Genomic DNA, 14,585 nt, shown 5'->3' with positions numbered 1-14,585 from the left:
TCCAACAAAAGCAACTATCCAAAATTTTCCTTGCAGTTCTTTTGGGTCCAAAATCACCACCATATGCATAATTATGACAAAAAACCAAAATTTACTTGTACTCATTTTCAGGAACACATCTCCTAATCACTTGATCTGCACAAAATTTCCACAAATCGGGTTCGTGCCACTCATAATTTTTTGTCTCACAACGAATGTTATCCTTACGAGATTTACTAAGGGAAGAGGGAAAAATTTCATTGACCAAATAATTTACTATATCTGTATACCAAGGAATCATACCTTTAACTTGGAATACTTTTTCATTAGGAAATTTCAGAAATAGGCATAGATTCCTCTTCATTCACCAATTTGCTTAGGTGATCGGCTGCTGGATTCTCGGTTCCCCTCAAATCCTTGATTTCAACAAAAAAACTCTTGGAGTAAGAGTATCCAACTTATCAATCTCGGGTTTGACTCCTTTTTTGACAACAGATACTTCAAAGTTTCATGATCAGAATACACAAACAATTTAGAACCAACTAAATATGATATGAATTTATCTAAAGCAAAAAAAATGGTAAAAACTCCTTTTCAGTAGTTGTGTAGTTCCACTGTGTAGGATCCAACGTCTTTGACGCATAATATATGATGTGACTCTTCTTATCAATCTTAGGCCTAAAAAAATACCCACAACATAGTTACTTGAATCACACATGATATCAAAAGGCAAATTCAAGTCAGAAGGCTTGATTATTGGTGCAGTAGTCAACATGTTTTTGAGCTTGTCAAAAGCCTCCTTACAATTTTCCCAAAACTCTAAAAGCACACCCTTTTGAAGTAACATGGACATCGACAAAGCAATCTTTGAAAAATCCTTAAAAACATGCAGTAAAAACCTACATGCCCAAGAAAATCTTGAACTTCCTTAACGTTAGTGGCGTAGGGTAATTTTGTGATTATATCAATTTTTGACTTATCAACTTCTATTCCCCTAGAATAAACCACATGTCCCAACATAATACCTTGAGTCACCATGAAGTGACATTTTTCGTAATTCAAAACTAAATTTTTTTCCAAGCATCTTTTCAAAATTTTGGACAAGTGATCCAAAAAATCCTCAAATGAATTCTCATAGACAGTGAAATCATCCATAAATACTTTAATGAAATTCTCAATGTATTCAAAAAATACTTATCATGCACCTTTGGAACGTACCTGGAGCATTACAGGGTCCGAAAGGCATGCATCTGTTGGCAAATGTTCCAAAAGGGCACGTGAAATTCGTCTTCTCCCGATCTTCTAATATCTTGTAGTAACCTGAAAATCAATCAAGAAAACAAAAATAAGTTTTTCCAGTGTCTGAAGTTAGATCTCGGTTCTCTCGTGCCCGGAAACGTAGTTGAATTTTAAAATTTTTATGTAAAAATTGAGCACTTGTGTAGCATTCAAAAACATTAAACATTCATAGGATATTTAAGAAGTTTTTATCTATCAATCTTAAAATATTGAAAATGGCTCCAACCAAGATGTGAGCAACTTTGCTATTGAAAAGATAGACACTATCTACAAGCTTCCAAGAACACAACTTGCTCAAAAGAACAAGCTTCCAAGAGCCCACATTGCTAAAAAATGGCCTTTCCTTCGAATTAGGTCCACGACTAGTCAAACTAGATCCACCCTAAATATTCAATAGAATATTTAGAGTATTTTTCATTGAGAATTCCTTTGCCATAACCATAAAAGAAAATGACAAAAACTAGAAAGAATATTAAATGGGGGTTGATGTCCATATGTTGTGTGAGAGGACGGAGAACTTTTTTTTTGGTTCTTGGAGAAGTTGTGTTATGACAAAGCTAGTTAAAGCATTTATAGTAAATTGTGCACCTTATCTTGTAACCCTTCATCTCCTCTATCACATGTATTGTAAGTATTTTAGGTCAAACATATACATACATGACCCATGAACTTAATATTTAATTAATTATCAAGCTCAAACTCATTTAATCTCAATAAATTAATTAAATCAGACATGAATTCATTTAATCCCACTAGTAGAAATAATTATTCAACACTATTTTTATTTGAGCTCTACAAGACCCAATAGTATTTAATTAATCCAACACTAGAATTAATTTAATTATTTGGACTCTACAAGGTCCACTAGTATTTAATTAATTCAAATTTGAATTAATTTAATTAAATTCATAATAATAGTTTTGAAAATAACCATTTTCAAAAACTAATTATTTATTAAAGTCAACTTTTAATCTTGGAACACTTTCACAAATTAAAAGTTACTTTTTCCTTTATTATCCTTTAGAAGTCATACTTCTAATTTATCTCACTGATAAACTCCTTTATAAGTCATTCAACACATTGTACTAATTTTATTCTCAACAGGATCTAAAAAGTCAGTACTTGTGAGACCCTCAATGGTTCAATGATACAACTAGTAGTGGGTTCACATCTCCATGTGATTAGGGATCAACAAGTCCCTATATGAGCTTACCCTATATAGCTTCATTCTTATTTATCAACTCATTCATAATAAGAGCATGAGGAAACTCAAGTCTGATGGTACCCCCACCAGTCATGTTAAACTTCTAGCAGCATCGCTTACATGACTCCCTAGGTATCAAATGATAGTGCATAAAAAAACCATTCAATTATGGTTAGCGTACAGTACGTTCCCTTCAACTCATATACCCCGACCGATTCAACAACTATTGGTTTATCAAGAGTAGTCAAAGAATCGATAACTATGTATCATGTCGTAGTTGCATCGAAGATGTAATTAAAGAAAATCCTTTCTTAATTACCATCTACTCTGATAAGAGATTTCAAACTACAAATACATGAGACCACATAGGATATCCATACCTGAAGGTAAGAGGTGAATTTCCTACTACAATGCATCGACTCCTACATGTTTCGACACAACACCCAACCTTGCCACTTGATGACCCCAGTCGATAAACAAGTCAAAGTGAGGCGCCAACCCATAGAGTCTCCATGTTGTCCCGGGTCATAAGGACTAATGTTGTACTACCATAAACTAGGACATTTTCACTTGATAAGAAAGAACCACTTGGAAAGTCCTTTATGGAGGGTTGTTCAGTGCACTCTACCAGGAGCGCCTATTTGCATGCTTGGACATCACTATGTCTCCTACCAATGAAACTTGGTACTCACATCGCAAATACTAGTCTCAAGCTCGAGCGGTCTTTATCCTTCTTTTTGGCGACTGAATCGACTAGGATCGGTTTAGAATATACAATATTCCAAATATGAGTTACATGATAGTCATCACATGACCATCTCATATTCTTTTTACTATTTGTATATTCAAGGGCTTTATCTATGCAACTAGCATGAGTATATAAATAAAGATGTGCCAAATTAAATAATTCAAATATTATTAAAATAAAGATTGTCATACAAGAATTATCACAAGGACCCTCGGCCAACACTTGGCTCGACGGGCACCTACTCTAACATCTGATCAATAAAAGGTAAGGGTTTAAAATGATCTTTTTTGGTAGCTAAGTTAAGCCTTAAAAAATCAATGACCATCCTCCATCCATTTTTCACCCTCGTTGTTACCAACTAATCATTTTGATTTCTTACCACAATGATGTCTTTTTTCTTTGGTTCAACATGGATGGGGCTCACCCATTTACTATCCGAGATAGGATAGATTATTCCTTCATTTAAGAGCTTGATGATTTATTTCATTACCGCTTCCTTCATTACTGGATTCAGTTTTCTCTGGAACTCTCTCACCGGTTTGACATCATCTTCTAAAAGAACATATATGCATGCGAATTGACGAACTTATTCTTTTTATATCAACAAAGGACCATCCGATTGCAATTTTTTGCTCCTTCAGCTCAATGATCAACCTCTATTCTTTGTCATCAGTCAATCTCTTTGAGATAATTATCGGTAAAGTCCCGTCATCACCCAGATAGATATACTTCAAGTGATCTGACAAATTATTCAACTTTAGTTTGGGTGCCTATAAAACAGAAGGTAGAAATTTTTTGTGAGAGAATGATATTTAAATTTTTGAATTTGTTACCCTTGTTTGATCCACCATTGTTTCTGAAATTGCACAAGATTTCGCTAATTCTTCTTCCACATCTAATCGTGCATACATTTGAAATATTTTAGCTCACATTAATCTTCAAAGCAATCATGTACAATTGAATCAACAACATCAATCGAGCATATAGAATGGTTTTCATTTGGGATACTTCATAGAATAAAAAATATTAAATTTTACTATCTCTACATCAAATTCAATGGAGAGGGTACACTCGTCTACATCTATCTTGGTTATAGTTGTCTACATAAATGGCATTCCCAATAGAATTGGGGCCGAATTTGTAGTGGAATCCTCCTCCATTCACAAGATATGAAAATCTGCAGGGAATATCAATTCCTTAACCTCTACCAAGAAATCCTCAACAACGTTGTTTCTTTCAAAGGAACGATCCGTTAGAACGATCCAACTAGTTAACCGCTTTTGGGTAAGCATTAGAACGATCCGTTAATTGAATTAACACTCTAGTTTCTTTCAAATGATCCAAATTTAAAGAACAATAAATCGAATATGGCATGACATTGATGGATGCACCTAAATCTAACATTGCATGCTTAATTTTCAAATTTCATATAACACAAGGCATCATAAATATACCTAGATCCTTGCACTTATTCGGAAATGACTTCTTTATCATAGCTGATACATTATATCCCACACTTACCTTTTCATCATTTCTCAGACTTATCTTGTTAGTGCACAAATACTTAAAAAAATTAGCATACCTTGGGATCTTCTTAATGGCATCTATCAAGGGTATATTGATTTCCACCTTCCTAAACGTCTCCAACACTTCATTCTCATAGTCTGCCTTTCTGGATTTCTCCAACCTCGCAGGAAATGGAGGAAAAACTGCATTAGAAATACCAGATGGAGAGGATGTGGATTTTACCTTTGTTTGCTTCTCATATGGTTTTTCAACCTCCTCATCCATGTCTTTTCCTTCTCTAGCCTTCATAGGTGAGATGGGACCATTTTCAATCCCCTTCCCACTCCTCAAAATCATTTCACTTGCATTTTATTTTGGGTTTACTACCTTTTGTGATGGAAGTTTTCCAGAATTTTGCGCTTCCAATTTGCTGACAGAAGTAGTTAATTGGTTATCTGATTTCCTAGACTTTGAATTCTATCCATCGTTTTCTGTTGTAATTTCTGAGTGTTAGTTGCAAAGGCCTTAACAATTTCATCTAGGGACATACCTGAGTCTGAATTAGAGGATTGGGTAGGTTTTGGTTGTTTGTTTTAATTATGTCGTGGAAATCCTTGTTGGCCTCCTTGGTTCCTATAGCTGAAATTCTAGTGGTCCCTCCATCATGGATTGTAGGTATTAGCATATGGATCATATCTCCGTTGTGGTTGCCCATGAAATTCGTCGACTTCATTAGCTTGCTGCTTTGGGTATTCTTGCATCGTCAGACACATTCATCGAATGTTCAACCACCGAACATATACCGCAAGATTTGATCTGTTGTGCTTGTCCTGCAACCAATTTTTCCAAAAAAGAATTCAAGGAATCCAATTTTTGGTCTAGCCAAGAATTGATATTACCCGATTGGAGAAAATCTGGATAATATGTGGAGATCCGAGTGGCCGAATTAGTACTCGAACAAGTCTAGAGAACGAACTTCGTGGGTTTTTACCTTCATCACAAAGAAAAGTGAGTGGTGTCGGGGGTTTTCCAATGAAGACACTCTCTCAATTTAGTATTTTCCTAATGAAAGTTCTAGAGATTTAGATCATGTGACTAAAGAGAGCGTACCTTAAAAGTGAGAGGACTTGATCTATTTATAGATAGTCAGAGAGTTTCATGGGCTTTATCCTCTTATGGGCTTTAAAGAATTTATGGACTTTGATAAAGTGTCCAAATAAATAACTAAATAATATGGGACTCAAATGAATTGAGTCATTGGGCTTGGGCCCTGGATAAAATTAAATTGGGTCATAATCCATCAAATAGGACTAGAACTTACCTCGTTAACATGTCGTGGAGCGCTGTCATCCCAAGTTCCGAACTAATGTGCATTGGCAGCCATGTTGGCGATAAGATCACTTGATTCTTTAGGTGTTTTGTTTACAAATTCTCCTCTAATTGCAATATCAATCATGTTTCTATTGTGTTAGAACCTAATGGGGGGGGGGGGGATTTAGGTTCTATTGGCAACTTTAGCAATTTAAAGCGATTATGAAAATACGCAAGCGGAAGACTTAAAGAAATTAATAATAAGTGCGGTAAATAAATGCGTAATGTAAATAAAGCAGTAAAAGGGATAAAAAGATGTTTATGGAAGTTCGATGATAAATCGTCTACATCTCCCCTTCTTGGTTAAGATCGATTAACCAAGGATCCACTAGCACTTCGAACGACTTGGCTTTGATGGCTCCAAGGATAGCCTTACAACTTGACACGATCACCGCGCCGATACAACTCAACACTTGGCCTTAAGGGCTCCAAGGATAGCCACAACACTCGTAAATACACTTGGCTTCACACACAAGTGTTTACAATAACCGAGCAACCAACTCACGAATGAACTTATACAAACAACCCTCGATTTTGAATATATATCTCACAAATATTTCTTTTAACTCTTGTAGGAGATGAACTTGCTTGCAAAGAGAATTGAGAGTGAATTGGAGAGTTGAGAAGGCTTCAAATGGCATGTATTTATAGGTGCCAATCCGAACGGGTTTGGGTCGTCCGAACGGGCCTTCGGGTCGTCCGAACCTTGTCTGATTGAAATTCAAATTCTTACGGCTGGTGAATTGTTCGGGTGGTCCGAAGTCATCTTCGGGTCGTCCGAACGGCGGCATTAAATTCATTCTGGCAAATTTTCTTCCGACAAAATCTTCATGGCCGTAAAGGAGTTCGGGTCGTCCGAACCTGTCTTCGGGTCGTCCGAACCTGTCTTCAGGTCGTCCGAAGTAGTTATTTCGTGGCCTCCGAGAGTGCCTCCGATCTTTATTTAAATTCTGGAAAATCTTCGAGTCGTCCGAACTCACTTCGGATCGTCCGAAGTAGTCTTTTCTTGGCCTCCGAGATTGCCTCCGATCCTTATTTAATTTGTGGAAAATCTTCGGGTCGTCCGAACTCACTTCGGATCGTCCGAAGTAGTCTTCGAAGTCTCCGAACTTGTCCTCCGATCTTTATTAAATTCTGGAAATACTTCGGAGCATCCGAAGTTGTCTTCGGGTTGTCCGAACCAGGACAGATTCGAACTTTTGATTTTTTATTCCCAATTTTTTGATTATCGGTTCTTGCTTCCAATATTGTCTATACTCAAAAATATTATTACCTGCAAATTTCTCACTTTAAACTATTAGTAACAATTAACCGAGTTTTGTAATCATCAAAACAATTTAATTATGAGAATTGTTAATGCATTAAAAACATTAATCTCATTACACGAGATTTGTATGTGTTTAAGGCGTAACAATCTCCCCCTTTTTGATGATCACAAAACTTGGTTAAATAGGAGAAATAAAATAAGGCAATAAACAAATTTACTCAAATATTGTTTAAGCTATTAAAACTCCCCCTCAATTTAATAAATAATTATTTAACCAAATTAATTCTCCCCCTTTTGCGATAATCAAAAATCAATTAAAAGACAAGAAAATTAAATTACACAATAATTTCATTGAACTAATTTAGAAATTTTTACATTAAAAGCATAAACAAGTACAACTTAAAATGAAAAAATAAAATCTAAGAGTCATCATCGTGCTGCGGCGGAGGATAGCGAGAGAAAAAGTCATCGAAGCGAGTCTACAGCGAGGCAACTCTCATAGACAATGCATCCATAGAGGCAGTAGAAGATGCAAAGTGGCTGGCTAGATTCCCTTCAATGCGCTGAAGAGTCTCGAAAAGACGATCAGTCTGAGGAGCAGGGGTCGCAGGAACTTCGGGTAACTCAAATGGAAGCTCGCCAAGATTTGGAAAAGTATGAAAACCAGAAGAAGAAGTTCCTCCTTCTTCGGCAGACGGCCCATTGGGAAAACCCTTAGCTTGAGTAGTGGGTGAAAGACTCGAATAAGGAAGTGAAAAATGTTTATTCGGAAGATATTTTTTAAAGGCACGAGTTGGGTCATTAACCCAACAAGAAAAGACAGGATTCCAAGATAGTTCTATCTTGGTAATCGAAGAATGGTTGAAAGTGTGGAAATCAGAGATGGGAAGAGAATTTGGGTTATCAAAAGAGATGTCAAAATGAGTCAAAATGCGGTTGATGACACGAGCAAAAGGTAGAGAAACTTTCCTCGTGGCTTTAGCCGCATTATGCATAGCCTGCATAATGAATCGAGGAAGGTTGAAAGGACGGGAAGAGACAATATGGTAGAGAACATAAAGATCAAGATATTTGCAGGTGGATGAGTCTCCACTGCGCGGAATGATGGAAGTAGTGATGAATTTCTGAATGATTTGGTAGTCGGGACGGAGTTGTTTCAAAGAAAGACGATCGCCGGCAACAGTGGCAGGACGACCAAGAATGGTAGAAAGAACCTCATCTCGATCAAAAGTAGGATCATCAGTGGGCCATCCCTGACCGAAATAGTTGCTGGGTCCCAGAAAAGGAAGGTCAAACCACTCGGCAAAGTTAGAGATAGAAAAGCGAACATGCCGACCCTGGACAATCGTGGCGATATGAAGCTCCTCGCCAATTTCGAGTTCCAGGTTGGCGTAGAACTCGTAAAGTAACTCTGGAAAGATGGTATCCGGAATGGAAGGCTGGAAAAAGGATTCCCAATGCTGGGCAGCAATGAGAGGCAATAAAAGCAGATGTGATTTCGCAAGATAGGTGACATCGAAAATACGACCGGGTAAAATCGGTCGAGTGGGATAAATCTCAGGGATAGGATGAGAAATAGCCGGTAAATTTGGATCATGGATAGGGATTGGGCGGCTAAAGTTGGCTTGATCATGATAGCGTTTGGTAGGAATTTTTTAGGCTAAATTTCGGATGAGAGAGGAGAAAAGAAAGTTTTTAGGGGTGAAGAAATCGGATAGCCCGAGGGGGTATATATAGCAGATGGTTCGGACGATCCGAACTGGGTTCGGACGGTCCGAACCTGATTACTGAGGGGATAAGATTGACAGTCTATAATTCAAGTTCGGAGGACCCGAAGTACATTCGAATGGTCCGAACAGTTCATTTTTAAGTTCGGGTGGTCCGAAGTATTTCGGAGGACCCGAAGCTGAGGCGGTCAAAATTCAAAGTTTTACCGCCCATAGTTCGGACGATCCGAAGCTTGTTCGGAGGGCCCGAACTGGCTAATTAGGAGGGAATATTGAAAGTCTTGAATTGAATGGGCGTGAGGCAGTTCGGTCGATCCAAACTATGGTTCGGGTGGTCCGAACGAGCCGAAGTTTCAAAAATTCAAAAAATGACCCTTAAATTTAAATTTTGCAATTTTAAGTATTAAATCAAATAATTCACATAAAATATGAGCTTTTTAATTTTGAATAAATATAATTGATTTATATTATCCAAAATTAATTTGCTCGATTTTAATATTAAGATCCCCCTTAATATGACATTAAATTTATTTATGTTCGTAAGTGTTTACAACTCAATCATGTCAAGTTCACCACGCAAACGAATAAAATTATTTTCATCTAGTGGTTTTGTAAAAATATCGGCAATTTGATTTGACGTGTCAACATATTGAAGTTCAACTTCATTTTGTTCGATGTGGTCACGAAAAAAATGATGACGAATGTCAATATGTTTGGTGCGCGAATGTTAAATCGGATTCTTTGTAAGAAAAATGGCGCTAGTGTTGTCACAGAAAATAGGGATTTTTGAAAAAGATATGCCATAGTCGAGCAATTGATGCTTCATCCAAAGAATTTGCGCACAACAACTACCGGCAGCCATATATTCAGCTTCGGTTGTTGATAACGCAACACAATTTTGCTTTTTCAAAAACCAAGAAACTAAATAGTTTCCTAAAACGAAACAAGTTTCACTAGTGCTTTTTCTGTCCACCTTATATCCACCAAAGTCGGTATCACAGTATGCTTTCAAATCAAAGAAAGAATTTTTCGAATACCACAAGTCGAGATTTGGAGTATTTGAAAGATATTTGAAAATGCGTTTTAAGGCAAACAAATGTGATTCCTTTGGACATGATTGAAATCATGCACACAAGCAAACACTAAACATAATGTTAGGTCTACTATCAATAGCATAAATTAAGGAGCCAATCATACTACGAAAGGAAGATTGATCTACAGTTTTACCATTTTCATCCTTGTCGAGTCTGATTGTTGTGCTCATCGGTGTGGATCATGATTTTGTGTTCTCCATCCCAAACTTCTTTAGAATCTCCTTGATGTATTTGCTTTGGTTCACAAAGAACCCATCCTTGCACTGTTTGATTTGAAAACCGAGGAAATAGTTAAGTTCCCCCATCATGCTCATCTCAAAGTGTTCCTGCATAAGCTTGGAAAAATCTTGACAAAGAGTTTCGTTAGTAGAACCAAATATTATGTCATCAACATAAATTTGCACAATTAATAAATCATCTTTGACATTCTTGGTGAATAAAGTAATGTTGATCTTTCCTCTTGAAAAACCATTTGAAAGCAAGAAAGTAGACAGTTTATCATACCAAGCTCTAGGAGCTTGTTTCAATCCATACAAAGCTTTGTTTAATCTATACACATGATCAGGCAGTAAAGCATCAACAAAGCCATCAGGTTGTTCAATATAAACTTCTTCTTTCAATTCACCATTCAGGAAAGCACTCTTAACATCCATTTGAAATAACTTAACATTTCTAGAGCAAGAAAAAACAAGTAGCATGCGAATAGATTCTAGTCTAGCAATAGGCGCATATGTCTCATCATAATCAATGCCTTCTTCTTGACTATATCCTTTAGCTACAAGCCTAGCTTTATTTCTAGTGATAGTGCCATGCTCATCAAGTTTATTCCTAAACACCCATTTAGTTCCAATAATAGATCTATCATGCGGCCTAGGAACAAGATTCCAAACATCATTACGTTTAAACTCATTCAATTCATCTTGCAGAGCAATAATCCAAGAATCATCTAATAAAGCATCATCAATGCACTTAGGTTCAACATGTGAAACAAAAGCAAGATGATTGCAAATATTATTAAGAGAAAAACGAGTGGTTACTCCTTTAGAAGGACTTCCAATGATAAGATCTATAGGATGATCTTTGTGAAGCGTCCAATCCTTCGGAAGTGGTGTTTCCTCAACAGAAACATCTAAATCATTTAGACTTGATGAAGCCATCTCTTCTTCGAGTAATTCTACATCATCGTTAGTAGTACGAGAAACTATAGTTTCATCAAAGATAACATACATGGATTCTTCAACAAGTAAAGTGCGTTTATTAAATACTTGAAAAGCCTTACTTGTGGTAGAATATCCGAGAAAAATACCTTTGTCGGATTTGACATCAAATTTGCCAAGGTTGTCCTTACCGTTATTATGAATATAGCATTTGGAACCGAAAGCTCGAAAGTATGAAATGTTAGGCTTTCTCCCTCTCCATAATTCATATGGAGTTTTCTTGAGAATTGGCCTTATTGATACACGATTAATGATGTAACAAGCAGTGTTCATTGCTTCAGCCCAAAAATATTTTGGTAGAGAATGCTCACATATCATGGTCCTCGCAATCTCCACAAGTGTCCTATTTTTCCTCTTAACGACCCCGTTTTGTTGAGGAGTCCTAGGACAAGAAAAATTGTGACCAATGCCTTTCTCTTCACAAAAAATTGTAAAACTCTCATTTTGAAATTCAGTTCTGTGGTCACTACGAATCTGTTTTATTGAAAGATTTTTCTCATTCTCACCTCGTTTGAAAAAAGTTTTAAAATAATCAAAGGCATCATTTTTGTGGGCTAAAAACAATGTACACGTGTAACGTGAAAAATCATCCACAATGACAAATGCATAAAGCTTCCCTCCTAGGCTAGCGTTCCTCGAGGGACCACATAGATCTAGGTGAAGAAGTTCAAGGGGCATAGAAGTTGATACAAAATTTTTGCTTTTAAAAGATTCCCTTGTGTGTTTGCCAAGTTGACACGCATCACAAACAGAATCTAGTTTTAAATTGAGTTTTGGCATACCAACAACTAAATCAAGTTTAAAAAGTTTTTCTATGGTACTAGGACCAACATGACCTAGTCGTCTATGCCAAAGAATGTTGTCATCAACATTCAAGGATACAAGCTTTTAATATTTGATAAAGATAAATTGTTTAAAGAAACCTTGTATACATTTTCACTTCTATATCCTTTGAAATTTATGGATTTGTCAGTCGTGAGTGATATAGTGCAGTGTTGGGGAGTGAACTTGACTTCATAACCTCTATCGCACAATTGACTTATGCTTAGTAAGTTATGCTTAAGCCCTTTCACTAGGAGTACATCATCAATCAAGAAGGATTCAGATATACCTATTGAGCCGATTCCTTCAATAACTCCTTTGCTGTTGTCTCCAAATGTGACAGTTCCTTTCTCCTTTGGTTTGATGGATTGGAGTAGCTCTTTGTTTCCGGTCATATGTCTAGAACATCCACTGTCTAGATACCATATGCTTGGAAGAACAGCTTTCCTATTTCCCTGCAAAAAATTATTTCGGTACCCTTTAGTTCTTTTGGGTCCACAGTGTTAGAAAAGAGAGATACAAAATAGACTTCTAAAGTTCAGTCTCTCATAGCAACATCATCGCCACTTTCCAAGAGTGCTCCCAGTAGTAGGTAGGGCTATGACCTCTTTAAAAACCTATTTCCTTGGACAGAGCAGTGTTCATTAGGAAGACCAGTCGTAAGTCAAGGCAGTTTAAACCGGTCTATGATGAACTCCCTTAGATCATGATCTCATAATGCCAACTAATGAGTTGTTAAGTACTCTTAGGCCTCCATTTCATATAACTCTTTTGATCATATTGAAATTTAAAGATCTACATTTATGTCTAACATGACCTATTTTACAACAATAAGAACATGTAGTAGGTAATCTCATTTTTGCCTTAGCAATTAGGCTAGTAAAGTCAATTGATTTCTTACCATACCTTAGTCCACCCTTATGAAAACTACATTTCTGCATGCTAAGTAGATTATTCAATTTATTACTACTGACATTGAACTTATTAAAATATTTTTTTAAGTGGGCTATGTCATCCTTTAATCTTACGTTTTCATGCCCCTTAGTTTTTAATTCATTTTTAAAGTTTTTATTTTCCTTTCTAAGTGACTTAGCCATATCAAACATTTGTTTATATGCATGTAGTAGTTCGTCATAGGAAGGTACCTCGTCATCGTCATCGGAGACGATGTCATCACTTTTAGCCATGAGGCAAATGTTAGCTTCCTCCTCGTCATTGTCGCTATCCCTCCAAGTGGCTAGAAGTGCTTTCTTCTTTCCTTTGTCAGATTTCTTCTTGAGAGGACACTCATTTGCATAATGCCCTTGTTGTTGATAGTTGTAGCAAGTAACTTCTTTGTCCGTCTTCTTTTTAAAGTTGTTTTCTCGCATAAATCTTTTGAATTTTCTTGCAAAGAGTGTCATATCATCATCTTCATCTTCTTTGGATTGGCTAGATAGAGCAATCTCCTTTGCCTTGATATCTTCTTTCTTTATTTCCTTCCTTTTTGACAGTTCCAACTCATGGGTTTTTAGAGTCCCATGAAGTTGATCAAGGTCATAGGAAGCGGTGTCGCCTTTGTTGGATTTTATGATAGTCGTCCTCTTGGCATCCCACTCCTTGGGTAAGGCGCGTAGAGCTCTCCTCCACACTTGTTTGGTTGGATATTGTTCCCCGAGTTGGGCTAGCTCATTGATAATTTGAGTAAGCCTTCGGAACATAGTATCTACATCTTCATTTGATTCCATCTCAAATTTTTTCGTATTTGAGTTGGAGTAGATCGATCTTCATTTCTTTGACTTGATTAGTCCCTTCATGGCATATCTCCAACTTGTCCCATATCTCTTTAGCGGATGAGCACATTGAGATCCGGTTGTACTCATTCATATCTAAGGAACAATGAAGAATATTCATGGCTTTAGCATTTTGAGATATAAGTTTCATATCCTCCTTAGAAAAGTCGTCCATTCCCTCAGGAATTTTGACACCCTCAACCTCTTTAGTAGGTATGTAGGGACCTTTCACAGTAACCTTCCAAAGGTCATAATCTACGGATTGGATATATAGGGACATTCGGTTTTTCCAGTATCCGTAGTTTATGCCATTGAAAAGAGGAGGAAGATTTGTTGATTGCCCTTGAGCATAGTCGCTCGCTAGATTTGCCATAAGAACCTTTTTGAAAATATTTTGAAAAAGGTGGCTCTGATACCACTTGTTAGAACCTAATGGAGGGGGGGGGGGATTTAGGTTCTATTGGCAACTTTAGCAATTTAAAGCGATTATGCAAATACGCAAGCGGAAGACTTAAAGAAATTAATAATAAGTGTGGTAAATAAATGTGTAATGTAAATAAAGAAGTAAAAGGGATAAGA

General features: G+C 36.7%; 1 protein-coding gene across 1 annotated transcript; it reads right to left on the bottom strand.

The window, feature by feature from the left end:
* Positions 1-91: 91 nt before the first annotated feature.
* Positions 92-5,093, bottom strand: LOC140862990 (uncharacterized). Its single transcript, XM_073266061.1, has 6 exons — positions 4,752-5,093; positions 1,564-1,660; positions 1,198-1,299; positions 883-1,004; positions 670-811; positions 92-261 (listed from the first exon to the last, which is right to left on the bottom strand). Exons 1-6 carry the CDS (start codon positions 5,091-5,093, stop codon positions 92-94), a joined length of 975 nt encoding a protein of 324 aa, XP_073122162.1.
* Between the last annotated feature and the right edge of the window lie 9,492 nt (positions 5,094-14,585).

The sequence above is a fragment of the Henckelia pumila genome, chromosome 1 (assembly GCF_033568475.1).
Source record: "Henckelia pumila isolate YLH828 chromosome 1, ASM3356847v2, whole genome shotgun sequence".
Lineage (NCBI taxonomy): Eukaryota > Viridiplantae > Streptophyta > Magnoliopsida > Lamiales > Gesneriaceae > Henckelia > Henckelia pumila.
This window is presented reverse-complemented; position numbering and strand designations above follow the sequence as displayed.